The sequence below is a fragment of the Ischnura elegans genome, chromosome 7 (genome assembly GCF_921293095.1).
Source record: "Ischnura elegans chromosome 7, ioIscEleg1.1, whole genome shotgun sequence".
In the NCBI taxonomy this organism is placed as follows: domain Eukaryota; kingdom Metazoa; phylum Arthropoda; class Insecta; order Odonata; family Coenagrionidae; genus Ischnura; species Ischnura elegans.
In genome coordinates this window covers 10,046,155-10,060,965 of record NC_060252.1, presented here as the reverse complement: position 1 = coordinate 10,060,965, position 14,811 = coordinate 10,046,155, and the positions used below count along the sequence as shown (strand labels likewise).

Here is a 14,811-nt window from a genome sequence, read left to right as displayed (position 1 = left end):
GTTAAGCCGTGGTCCCTTTGGCTCCTTTCGCTAAGAGCAGGCTAATGCCGACGCCGGGTTTCTCTCCTCCCTTTCATACCTACCGTTACCTCATGGCGCAAATGACCTATGCCGTCGGTCGCCTCCTCCAAATATACTCCGAGTGAGTTAATGCACGTAATAAGTATTTTGCTGAAATTAATTATTAGGGTATTTTGTGTCTCTCACGTGGCCCTAAAGCCACGGCACTGCTAAATGCCATCGAGTCTTCAGTCTCATCCACGTGTTCAGTTTCGATTCCAGTAGCTGTAAGTAGGTCGAGGCAAAGCGTTTGATCAAAAGAAATCGTAGGATAGCAATCTCGTCGGACGTTCGGTCCAGAAAACTCCTCATATTCCATTCGCCCGTCACTCTCTCTAGCGATGATTAACCCGCAAACGCTCGTAATTCGGACTCACCTGTGACCGGCATTATGCGGCGTGAGCGGTTGTCCGTCCAGTGCCCAGACGAACCGGGGCGGCGGGCTGCCCGCGGCCGAGCAACGCAGCGACACTCCGGGCCCAGGGCGGAGCGTCTGCTCAATGAACGTACCCTGCAGCTCCGGTGACATCTCTGTGAAATGAGGAAAAAAAGAATGAGCATGTGATCATCAAGAAGTGCCAGGAGGTGGGGGGGGGGGGGGGGCGGGGGGGGAGTAGAAGCGATATTTGTCTAAAAAAAAAACTCGCACTTGAACGAAATTTGAGCGTAAAATTGAAGGAAAAGTCCCCCGACGAAGACCCAGTCAACCCTTAGCGAATTTACTGTTGAAATTTCAACAGTTAATTGGGACAGTAACTGTTGAATCCAACAGTAACTGTTGAATCCAACAGTAACTGCTGAATTCATCAATAACTATTGCATTTATCTGTTACTGTTTGAGTTAATAGTCATTGTTAGTTTTAACAGCTATTGCTGGTTTTAACAGTTCCTGTTAGTTTTAACAGTTACTTTTAGTGTTAACAGTGGTCCCAATTTACTGTTGAAATCAACAGTTATCGTTGTATTCAACAGTGGTCCAAATTAACTGTTGAAATTTCAACAGTTTTTTTCGCTAAGCGAAGGGTAGAGTCCTTCAATTTTAAAGCTATAAATGCTTACGCTGGTAAATTTTGGTAATTTGGTGCCGGATATTTTCTCTAATGAGTCACTTCCTTAATATGTGTCACACAGATATGGTCCTATACATGATGGTAAAATATCAAAAATCTGTATTTTTACCTGTTTTAATAATAGCATTGTTTTATATGATTAACTATTATTTAAACAGCAACCAACAATTATTTTTCATGACCCATGATAATCAATGGCCAATAAATAAACAAGTAAATGCATTTTTATTACACACAAAACTTGCTTCAACTAAACATATAACCACGTGAAGATTTAGTCAACTGAACCATTTTTATGACAAATTCCCGATAAGGTAAATATGTGACAAGAGATTAAAATGGAAACCTTAATGGGTAGAAAATCTAATCTCTTAGAGCATTCGTAAGGTCAATCAATTTAGAATCTCGAGTAAAAAACTTTACTACCCATGAATGGAGATAATAATCAATGGTATTAAAGATAAATCAACTACTCTAATCAGTTAAAAGACTAAAAAAGAAAATGAGGTATTTTTCATTTTCTCTCTCACGAAATGCTTTTAACCGAATGGTCAAGCTAGCCATGGGGCAACTGGAGTAAAAGTTCAATTCAAATTTTCAGACGAAAAACCAAACGCATTCGGCAATTTAAAGAGCTTCAATAAAAAGTCAAGCGTGGTTAGGAGAAATATAAAAACACGCCACAATGGAAATAGCTCTTGTGATTAAAAAATGACACTGGAAAAGGCATAAAAGCACAAAAAGCAAAAACTGGAGGATAGACAGCAAAACGAATAGGTACGTCCTGCAAACAAGATCACTATCCCACTTCCATTATGAGCATGCACTTCATTGAGGTAAAAAATCATTCCCATCAACTTGGTGATTCGAATGCACTCTAAATTTAAAGTTGTCTTACTATGGTTTTAAGCAATAGTGGCCAGAAAAAACTTTAACATATGGAAAGTGAACAATCTATTGAATCAGCCATTAAGTTATTTATCTCATCACGATCGCATGGATTCCTTGTCTTTCACCAAGAGTGAGTCTGGTATTTGATTATAATATATATAGGTACGCAATGAGAGTGGGTCGCCTCCTAACTAAGCGACTGGCGTGTAAATATCCCACGGGAATATAATAATGATGATAATTATTTATTCTTCCATCAAATAATGCACACAACTTCATTTTCATCGAATATGAAAGATCTAGGCAGTATTTAAGGTTATCTATGTGTTATGACTACCTTCAAAAACATAAAGATGCGTTACCCAGAAAAAAGTTGAACAAAAATCTATGCGAACATAACATTATGTAATACAGTCTCTAATGGACAGCAACATAAGATAAATATACTATTATGCGTATAGCAGATTATATATAATGGCCTTTAATAAGCAGAAGCAGCCAATATTAATTCTTAAATCTGAATTTTTTATTCTTAATTCTTTGAATAGAGTATCAATCCTTTTTTTATGTATATAAATACAGGTTCAGTTATTTTTATTTGTCAAGATTTTCGGATTGAAAAATTAAATCATGACGATGAATGGTGAAATTATGCATAAAAATTAAATCTGGCACCCTGAGGTCCGCATCCCAGCGTTATACTCACAAAGCTACGACATTTTCTCTTCACATTAATAACTCACTCAGTTCTGCTATTGTAAAATCAGTCCGGACAGGCGAGGATAAAGTTTGCCCCAAATATATTGGGAAGTGCATTTTATGCATTGATAAGGTAGCCAGTTTATTTCCACACCTCATAGGGAAGATTTTGAGAGGGAGAGTGGTATAGGAATGAACTAGTAACTAAATCCACCAGGGGCGCAGCTAGGAATTAAGGCTGGGTAGGGGGGTTTAGGTGCAACTAATACCGGGGTGTGTGGGAGTATGGATTATCCACCAGGAAAAGCGGTAGGTGTGAGATTATTAAATTGCGGATTTTTAAAATAAATTGTTCAAAATAGTGAGTTTTACGGCTTCCTGAGGGATATTTTATTAATCTTTACACTATTCTTTTTGTTATATCAATACAATTTAGTAAAATGGATTAAACTTAAATATTTCTCTGACCTCTTGGGGGGGGGGTTTAACCCACAAAACCCCCTCGCTGCGCCACTGAAATCCGCAGCCCTTTATCAAAAGCCAAGCATTCAACCCAGCAGGCAAAGGAACCCTATCATAATTTATATCACCATTATTATAGTTATAGTCATTGATACGGTAAATGTAGCTTTGCATGGGAAACATCATTCCGGCATCACTCGCAGACGATGCAATGGCGAAGGACTCACCTCCGAGCCTGAGCTCTGCGCTGCCCTGTGCGGACTCCCGCTCGTTGCGGGCAACGCACTGGTACATGCCGCGGTCACTCCTCCCCACGGACGAGATGTGGAGCACTTGCGGCGAGAGCAGCCGGATCCTCGGGGAGCCGACCATTCCGCCCCCGCCACCGTCCGAGCCCATGCCTCCGCCGCCGTGGCCGGAGCCGCTGAGGGGCACTCCGTTGGCCAGCCACCGCACCGTGTCAAGGGGGGAGCCGGACACCGAGCAGTTGAAGGTGGCGGACTCGCCGGAGTTGACGACCTGAAGTACGCAAGGACAGGGAGATGGATGGATTAGCGAGGAATAAAGATGAAAAATCATATATACAGTTCCTTGTCTATATAAAGCACAATAGGGTGGTTTCCTATTATTTTTTTATTGCCTAAATCGAAAATTATTACTTCTGGAGTACGCATTTCACGCTCTTAGATTTTTGAATGTCGATATCTATTTTTCGCGACTAAACGAAAAAAGAAAATTTTCAAGCGCGCGAAAACGCGACGGCTAAGTAGGAATGATGGGAAAACTCCGTGTGACGTATTTCTGGTTCCAGCTGTCGGCGTGTGAGGTGACCTTGGGGCGCGGCTTTGAGCGCTGATACGACGCAGGCTGGTAGCAGGTAGCAGAATACCCTGCTAGCAAGTAGCGCTTGGCATAAATAAGGATTATTAATACCTTATCAAACGAAGGAAACTTTCCGAACTTAGGTATTTTTAATGTGTGATTATTAAGAGATGTTTCCCTGAGCTCTGTGCCTCATGCATGCATTGGTAACCTAAGACGATGTATAAGTCCGATCTACTCGTATAGAAACTAGGTCCTTGTGACGTCACGTGAAGTGGCATCGCATGGGCGCCAATCTGGCGTTTTTCAAATGAGGATAAAATTGACCATTGCCATTCGTCTAAACTGGTATTTCTAAAACCAAATAATTTGTATATTATGAATACCCTAATGGTGGGTAAGGAATCGCAATCAATGCATTTCGTTTTTTTTTTTGATGAAGGAAACTACCCTATTTCAAGATAAGATATTTGATAAGTAGCGATTTGATCGTTGGATTATTCTTCCTCATAGGATAATCCTCTAAAATCGCTGGAACAGTAATGGCTTCGCCTGGTTTTGGTTTCGCTATTTAGTTGGGCTCTTTTCGCTTCTATAGCGTTGAGGTGTTTTCCCCGTCCCATCCCTACCAACCCATTCCCTACCCCAGAGGTGTCGTCGGGCGCCTCTTTCCTTTTCCCTTCCTCTCCTCCCCCTCCCCGGGTGATCGGGCGTATCAGCACGATTGTTGGGTCCCGGCCCCGGTGTGTTGTACCCTAGCAGGGTGTTGTACCCTGAGCTCTCATTCTCAGTTCCTTGTCTATTAAGATATTTGATAACAGTAGCTTTCAGTACCGGGGAGAAATTTTCATATATTCCGAGATCATTGACAAGAGTATACAAAGTATACCAATGAAAAACCCAATGTTCCTTAACAATGCCGTAAGGGGACATAATGTAATCGCCCAGCCGGTCATTTTTTGTCTTGCGGACTCCATATTTCGGAAATATATAGTGCTTTCCCGGCGAATAGCATTCGTGAAATGTTCTCGGGATCTCCACCGGGTCAGGAACTGCATAACAGCCGACGATTGGATGTGCGACTCAGCCATGGCCTCAAGGCTGTGAGCGAGGACGATGGCCGAGTCGGACATCGAATCGTCGGTAGTCGTGCAGTTCCTGACCCGGTGGCGATCCCGAGAACATTTCACGAAATCCATATATTTCGGGTTTCCTTAGGTTTATTTCAATTATTGAGAGGACAATAATAGTGATGATAGGAGTTTTATCAAAAGTGGCTGAGATGAAATGATTTTTTTTGTGGAAAAAACGGTGTCTTATATTCACGTTATTATCCCACTGTACCCTGCTTAGTAGTGTCCCTCGTCTGATACCCAAAACGTCCTAACCCTATTTTGGTGCTAAAAAATGAATCATAATGCGTTTGAATTGTTGAATTGCGCGGCGCGGGGTTGAACAGAAAACCTCATCAGTTTGAACATCTCAGGCGGCTGATGTAACGAGTCCAAGGCAGATTACCGCACAACCGATACCACCATCAATTCATGATAACTTGAGATACAGATAGATTATTTAAGCACCATTAAAATGTTTCTCCAATGGAACCGTAAGATCCGCTATTTAGAGGCGGCGACCGGCTGATGGAATCAATCATGTAAAGGTCAGTAAGTAACGGTTGAAAAGAAATCATCGTTGAATTAAAAAGGTGACAAGAGGACCACGGCTTAACGTCCAATTCAACGAACCGAGTGGCCCAGTAGTTCACAGAGTATTACCAAAAAAATCCAACTACGGTCGAAAAATCCCCACCGCTCCCAGGAATCGAACTTGGATCTTAGAAATGGAAAGAAAACACACCACACCAATACAATCCCTTCCCTCCACCAATGTTTCTCGTCTCGAGTTCAAATAGATTCTAAGGGCTCGTAACAAATGGCTCTGTACATAGTTTTTAATATGGATTCAGGATTGCTTCCGCTTTGCCAACCTTTTCTTCACAGCACGCCATTCGAAAGAAATTCGAATAATTTGATGTATAATAGAATAGAATATTTTTATTTTGCTCTAGGCAAAACCAATGAGAGCAAAAAATAGAAAATACAGGATATGTTCAACTCTTAATAAAAGGCATTTTGACAAAAATAAGGCATTATGGAGATTATTGTTTGGTTAACAAGTAGTAGATATTTATGCAAAAAATGTAAAATATTCAATATTAATAACACAAAAATATAAGTTTTAACTTAGACAGTATTGAACACACACATATACACATTTATGAAGAGAGATTTGCTAACATCACAACTTTAAGATGATAACTCTAATGAGTTGAGGAGACTGAATTAAAAGATGCAAAGAAAATAATTCGAAATTATCTTTTAATTTTTAGAGAATATCGAATAAAAAATTGTAAATATTAGCCTGAACTTCAAATTTTGGTATTTTACTCTAGCAGTATTTAGGATGTTAAATATCAATACTTGAGGTAAATAATAAGTAAAAATGTTGATGGGATCTACTCTATTAAGGTATCCTCAAGATATTTCGCAGATTTGAAACGAGTATTTCGCCCGAGTACTATCGGTCTGGATGAAGTGATTGATCGGTCTGATGAAATATGAAGAATTCGGTGAAGCCAATAGGTTGCTGTGCCATCAAACTGGCTACGAGCCAATGTCCTGATGCAAAACTGTAGGCCAAAAAAGTGAACGAACGCAAGAGAAGCAGCATAGTAATAGGCCGAAATTCTATTCTATTTCCCCTTTCCATTAGGAAAAGTTAAAGTGCCATAAACGTAATTTCATGCGTTGATATAATTGCTCATGCAACAACTGTTCAAGAGAAAAATTCAACATCTAAGAAGTAGATCTGAGCTCAAAAAAGGGTAAAATAGAATGTTAGGATGAAAAAAGAAACGAAAAATATGTTTACTGAATATCCTTGTTCTTATCATATCTATGGAATAAAAATTGTTCTCAAAACCAGTTCGAATGAGGGAATGAGGATGGCAGGCACTACTAAACAATAGAATGCAGAATCGAAATAAAAATGCATCTAGAGTGGCCGAGAAAAACGAAGTTTATGTGGGATATTTCCGATGAGAGAGAGAGAGCAACAAGCGCGAAAATGAAACATCATTTCGCAGGAATAACAAAAACATTTTCGTAGGCACAAAACATGTGTTATGACGCAATTATTCCCGACATTTGACATGTGACATGCGCAGGGCACGATTGATGTTTGTTTTGACGGCATGAGCGGAAAGCGAGATGAGCATTCATTGAAATGCAGGTGCAATTACGTCAGCCAGGAGCACTGAATCAACTCCGCATAATAATGACTTCGTTATTAGGCATGCTTTTTGCCGATCATCAGCGTCAAATTGCAAGGGTGAATTCACTTCAAGTAAAGAGGAATTGCATCATCATAGAGCATAAAATTCATATTAAATTTATGCTTGTTTTGCGACTGTTGCAAACAAAACCGATATTTTGATGATAAAGAAACCGATATTTTGAATAATTCAGTTTGCAATATCAGGCGAACTACTGAAAAAGCGGCACTTCTCCAGTTTCAGAGACTCTAACGTGATTCAGCTTATTATACATTCCATTTAATATAGGAAATGGGATAAAAAACACCGCAGAAAACCTCAGCTCAATAGCACCACACGTAATTAATTACTACTCACTGATGAAACTATTGACAAAAATTCATTCATATAAAAATATTTTGGGAAGGAAGTAAAGTAGAAAATTTTCCTAATATGAGTAAATTGACTTCTCATTTTACCTACCATAATCTTGGCACTGAGAAATACGTGCAGCGAATCTGCTACTAAATTTATGTAAATGCTCATTAAAAGAAAGTGTTGCACGGAGTATTTCCGTGATACGCATTGGAATACCTATACATTACTACTTACATTACTTTCAATGCCTATTATTTCAAATGTATACTTATTTTGAACCACAAAAGATCAAACTAAAACGGAAGTTCTTAAAGCATTTACAATTGACAGGAATTTTATTTTCCCACATTCCAGGCTTGATTGGTCTTATCTTTCGCCTCTGCAGCGGAAAGTATGCCCAAATATAGGGTAAAAAATAACATGATTAACAGGTACCTGATTGTTTCGTATTGAGCAAAAAAACAGAAACGTTTGAAAGGATTCCGTAGTGAATGTGATGATAAGCAAATGAAATGATTATAAAGAGCACACTACGAAACTGTAAAAACTTAAGAGGCATTCCCTAATTTACGCCAAGATTAATTATTTTCGGAGGGAAATCCTCGTAATCTAATCGGCAGAAGGTGAGGAAAAGTTAAAGTGAGAATTTTAAAGGCACACTCAAAGTCTTCTTCGACCATCCAGGGGAGTTTAGGCAAACTTCACACCATTTGCTGTTCCCCCAAAAAGTTTGTCGTCCGGAAACGACCGACAACTTCGCCCAGGCGGGGCGGTCACATCGTCTTGGGTTCGTTATATGTTCGGCTTACTTCATTCCACAGAGTAATTAGGACACACAATCCAATTTTAAGAATAGTTTATAGGAGGTGGGATTTCATTAATCCACCGCCTACACGAATTTTAGTCAACTGATTGACTCGATTTCCACGGAAACAGATAATCAAGCGTTACAGTGGCTCGAGGTCTAATCCCGGGAGGTTGACTGTGAATTTTAATGATTTCTGACATCTACATCTACATAATACCTCTAGGGAGTTTGGTTAAAAATGTTTACGTTAGAGGCATCAGGATGACATTTTTGCCTATACGTAGAAGAACTGTTAACTTGAGTAATTTCAGTTGTAATTTAACATAACACATTATAAAAAGGTAACTGTTAAGGTGTGTAAAGCAAATTGAAAAGCTTCCGGAGTAAATGTGCTAATAATCAATTATAAGCAATTTAAATGATTAAAAGAGCATATCGAGAAGATGAAAAAAAGTTAATTCAAGCGGAATTATTTACAATACTGCTAGTGAAGAAATCAATTATCGCGGTGAAAGTTAAAACAGGAAAGTACTTACTCATCTAGAAAAAGCGAGCCGATACGGAAGTACATGCTGTAAAATTAGTATCCAATGAAAGAAGTACGCTTGATATGTTGTTTCAATGCTATTTTGATTACATGTATCGTTGAAGACGGATTTTTAACAAGAAATAATTTTTCTAATAGCAAAAAAAAAATTTCCACACAAAAAATACTAGTATTCTTAGCAACAAGAAAATAACAAAAGAGGGATGAACATGTAATGAACCAAAAATGTATCTCAGTTAATAAAAGTGATAGCAAGAAGAGTATTAAGAATGATAACACTAAATGAGAGTTTAATTATTCGACGCAAAGAGAAAAATAAATAATCAGACAGAACAGAGATGCAAGTTTTGAAATACTTTTTTTCTCCTCCTCATATCGCCGAAAAAATTAAAATTCAAGAGAAATGTTGAAAGATACTATTGAGTTTATTGAGATTTGCAGTTTTTATTAAACTTTCCCTAAAATGTATTAATCAGAATTAGCAAAAAATAAACATTAAAAAATGTAGAAAACAGAATTTTAACTAGGAATTAACTTTCCTAGGGTTCGCCACCGGGTAGGAAAATTTACAGAAAATCAATTATGCAATAAGTGCACTACCCTGGGAAAAAAGCAGCAAAGGATAAATATTTATTTCTTATGACTATGATGAAACAGTTAAATTTTATTTTTGATACACAATTAGGGAATTTTATACATTGAAAGATCAGCCAAAAAGAAAATTTTATCTTTTAAAAGAGTCGGCAGAAGATTACGTTATTCCACGAGCAATATTTAGGACAATTTTCTTAGGGTAGAGTTTAGCGTAATGAATTACAGAGGCAAAGTTTGATTAGGCCACGGTCCATTTAAATAGATTAAAGCTATGCCACTCATTTTTCAAAGGCAACTACTCAAAAAAGATTTTAAAAATCCATTTCATTAGATTTGAAATCGTTTTAGGAGATTATGCAACCCATAAAATGTTTTTCCTCCCATCAAGGAAGATAAATCAACTGATGAGTTGATAGCGGGTAACGTACCACCTTTATGTAATTTGACGGAATTTTAGTATTAAAAACGGGCAACCAATTTTCCAAGAAAATGATATGGTGTACAATGCAGGCTTATATTCTATTATGCAGAAGATATCCTTGCTGAATAACATTTGTGACTTCATGTATTCAAATTTACTCCGAAAAATAATTAATGGATGGGATAACATTTGTTTCAAATTTTAATGGCCGAAGACAATCGGGGAGATTTTCACCCAAGAATAATTATAATAAAGTATGCCAGTGGATTGAACCAATATCACAAAAATTACATTCTAAATCAGGAGCATAAGATTCATCAATAAATAAGGAAAAATAGCAAACATGATATTGGCATTATACCTTTATCATTTAATTAAATTTGAAGGATATATAATATCCTTACCATCTATCACCATAAAAATGTTGCCCCACGACTCATAGACACGATATAGCTCAAAGATTTCCTCGCTAATATCACATTCCAGTGGCTTACCATACATCAATTCCTAGATATAAATGCCCAATATTTCAGAAAGCAAGTCAAAACAATCCTAACAGCATCAGTGTCACAAAATTATGATGAAGGTAGTATAATCGGTAGAGAAAAAGCCGCTAATTTGTCCGTATTTATTTATTATAAACTTTTCCGTTCACGTCATATTGAAGGCATTATCATGACTCCTTCATGCTGTTCGGCGGTGACTGTGGAGGATGAAAGAGATATGAATGGACATTAGCAATATGGTATCATTTTTCCAAACCTAGAGACTCACCTCTGAATAAATTTTTAGCCCTTATTTATTATTCTTTCACTAGTTTTGATGAGTGATTCTGTACCAGTCAACCGCTTACAATAATCTATTGATCTCATAAAGTTGATTCCATTTGAATTCGCTAACAGGCAAACTTTGTTCCATTGTCCCAGGGAAAATTGGAGACCTATGAAGATTGGATCGGTTTACCATAATTTTTTAATTTTGTTGCGATGATTATGTTTCCCAAATTTTAATTAAAATAAGATATTTTTTAATGCAGCAGCCAATTCCTTTTAATGAAGGAGAAAAGCAATTATAATCGGACAAGATATGGCGTCAGGATTTAATTCCGATACTTTAAGCAAATCCACATAGTTAAACGAGCTAACTAACTAAAAAATAAAGTTTAATGGATATTGAGAAATGAGAGTTTTACTAATGTATAACATATGCTTATAATACCCGGGCATGTTAACTTGAAGGGTTAGTTTGAACAATTTATTCTGTAAAATCTTTTAAAATTGTAATAAATGAATATAACTTATCCTATTAAATGTTGTACATTATACGGTAATTAAATAATAATAATGTGAGAAATTAAAGTTGCATTGATTTTTATAGGAAGCAGCAAATGCGACCTAATTTTAGCTGCCTTTGAGTTAAAACTCGTACTAAACACCTACCTTTCTCACTTCTAAAAACGCAATGATATGTATAAAATACTGAGATAGGTAGTCAAAGCTATAGAATTTCCTCACTAAAAAGAACTCTGCTGAAATATGATTGAATGCAGGAATCTAAAATAAGGTGAAAAGCTAATATTGATGAGACTTCGGTATAATAATCACATATATCTCTCAGAATATTTGGATTTTTGAACAAGAAATACTATACTTATTGATCTATAATACATTGAACTTTTGAAAAAACAATTGATGACTCCCACTGCCAGGGATATCTTTGATTCCTTTATCTTGGCAAATAACTAACATAAACGATATAAAAATGGGATTAGCTTCCATCGCGTTATAACGAAAGAGTCATTTATAAATCATTGTTTTATATTGAAATATATCTCTATTAAAATAAAAAAAAACAACGTTAAACTCAGCCTTCAATTTAAATTGAGCAAACAAACCAACGATCACTTCGTTTTGTCAACAGGATCTAATGGAAGCGATTAGAATTGACAGCTGAGGACGTTCAAACGTCCATCTCTTCCCGCAAACTAATCAGTAAAAACACACACAAAACATTTTCCATAAACGCGAGAGGGTGTTAGGGATTGAACGGGTAAAAGTATTTTATTTTTCCAACCAATCCATGACCTACATGCACGGCATGGCGTAGGCGGCTTGACCCAGTTGGCTCAACCTCGCCGGTCAAGAGAGTGACTGTGAATGGACCGCGAGGGAAATGAGATGGGAGGGGGGGGCGTGGGAAAAGGCGGTGGGAGGGGCGGGTGGTTAAAACGCGGGGTGGAGGGGGCAGTCAATTATTCACGCGACGGGTGACCGTTGGGCAGTTACGGTCGCCGACCGCGGCCGCCTCGGCCTCTCTTCCTCGCACGACCCCTGGAAGCGCCCATCTAAACCGCGGTTTGCAGATCCGTCACCCGCATCGCGGATGTCTACCCCACACCACGGCTCCACTACCTCCCTCCCCATGCCAATTTTTTCAACACCACCACCACCGCGCCTAGGGGGAGAGCCGCACCCAACCTCACGGTCCCGGACAGATGTAGCAGGCCGGCCGGCGGCAGTCGTCAAACCAATTCCCATCTCTTCCCCGCACAGTTTTGCGCGGGAAAACGAGAGAGAGAGAGAGAGGGGGGGAGGTATGGCGGGAAAAGCGCGGGTCCGCGGGTAATGCTCGTTTAATTGCGTCGTAATTAATCGAATTGGAGCGGGGACCATTAAATTTTGCGAGTGCCATATTGCGCCGCGCGCCGCTCTCGTCCCCTTCACTGTTTTGCTTTCGGTGATTAATTCGCGCTGGTAATCAAGCGCTCAGTTCTTTTTTCGCGTTTCTTTTTTTTTCTCAGGCTCACTTGATTCCCAATGCATCGGTGACATCTGCCCGCAACAGACAGTGGCCCAACAGAATGTGTCGCGGGAACGCAACGGGGCTCGAACTGGAAGGACGTTCAGAAATCTTATAAATGTTCGATATTCATCCTTTTCGGCTGTGGATGTATAACATAATTTAAATTTTTATTTTTTTTCTCTTTATAATTAGGATATTTGAATTGGAATTGATTAACTGAGTATGTTTTTCTTAGAAATCTCTCCGTCCTTACGTCATTCTAACGCCATCCAAACGTCTAGGGCTGATTTAGAAGATTCCCGCTCAAACGGCCCTGTTTTGCAATTTATCGTGACGCATTACTAGTTTAAAACAAACGGCATTATCTTGAAATATTCAGAGGGAACAGATTTGATCTTTTTCAATACTTGATGCTTGCATATTAAATGTGAAAATTCTACACCAGAGAAAATACTGTGATAAAATGCACGGTACTTGAAGATGGAGGCCGATAGCTAGAGGAAGACACAGAGGAACGATGAGCGGAGAGAAACCCGGCGACGGCATTAGTCTCCTCTCAACGAAAGGCGCCAAGGTCACCATGGCGTAACGTCCCATCCACCGGACGACGTTATGCCCTCGACATGCAAGGATTCTAAGGAAAATTTCCGTCAGCCCCAGGATTTCAAACCGACCCCACAGAGACAGAGGACAACACTTAGGACACCAAAAAAGCCTGATTCCCCAGTCAAAATGTCGATTTAAGATATATTTAAGTGTTGATAAGAGCCTTCTATATTTCTCATGAAAATATCAAGACGACAGATTCATTTGTACACAGATAATGCACCAAGAAGAAAGATCGGGGGGTGTACCGGGGGGAATACTCTCTTTAACGATAGAGATGACTGCCCTGATATCCAGAATTTCTGATAAACAAAAAAGAAAACGGTAATTGTTTATCAAAATATTCTACGCATTTCGCTCTTAATTGAAAAAACAACTAACGTCCATTACGGCCGTGGACTACTATAAGTAATTACCTAAGTAAGACGTACTTAACTTTGCAGTATAAAATCTTTTCAAGTTGGAAGCGTTATGTATTGGTTGTTATATTTATATTTCTTTAGGCCGGTCTTGAGGAAAATCGTGCTACTGAAATCTTTAGGGTATTCCAAGAATTGCTTTCACTTTTGATAGGAGCTTCCAAGAGGGATTTTCTTAATTCAGGATAGTGTTCATTAATGAGGGCGTATTTGAGTTGTGCGTAGGTTGAAGGAAGTACTTTCAAACATTGAATTTAAGTTTCGAAAACCTCCATTCTTCGCAGAAAAAGATTATAAATAATTATATAGGAGAAAGCGGGGTTATAGCGCACATTTAAGCCACTTAATCACGATATTGCAAAGACTGTGGGGAAAAAACGAAGATGGAGAATGTAATTTAAAGTTTTATTCCATCATCGAAATAAGTATATTAGCTGACATTAAAATTGACATAATACCAATGTCTCGGTTTTAATAAAAGTGAGCTAACATAAAATTAAATTAAATAAAATCTTTTTCTAGTTACGATTAAATATTTTATTTTAGCATCAAAATATGAAAATCCATAATTAGTACACACATTAAAATGTCCTTCATAATTCACATAAGCATTTTAATGTTCAAGTTACTCAGAAAAATTATAATACAATATGGGTCATTATCGTTCAACACGGGGCAATACCGTACACCTTGCGCCTTTCACGGTAAGGCACCATGCAAGGTGTACGGAATTGCCCCAAAACGACATGGCGCAGTATTTTCAGCCCTCACCTAAAATAAGGACAATATAGTACTTGTGTTTGGTATTATGGGAATAGCCCATGACATGGGATATTCAGAACTACTAGTTTGAATATAGTCATTAATAACATTTTTTCTCTAACCTCAATTCCAGTAAGTCTTTAAAATTAGGTATAAG

The 14,811-nt window shown here is 38.3% G+C and overlaps 1 protein-coding gene across 3 annotated transcripts in view; it reads right to left on the bottom strand.

Moving 5' to 3' along the window:
* The window catches only part of LOC124162188 (Down syndrome cell adhesion molecule-like protein Dscam2), an 833,647-nt gene that overhangs the window by 115,667 nt on the left and 703,169 nt on the right, over positions 1-14,811 (bottom strand). For all 3 annotated transcript variants that reach the window (XM_046538622.1, XM_046538623.1, XM_046538624.1), the window contains exons 9-10: positions 3,410-3,701; positions 438-591 (exon numbers count right to left, since the gene is read on the bottom strand). In XM_046538622.1, coding sequence (XP_046394578.1) covers positions 438-591; positions 3,410-3,701 — 446 coding nt within the window. The remainder of the gene's footprint in view (positions 1-437; positions 592-3,409; positions 3,702-14,811) is intronic.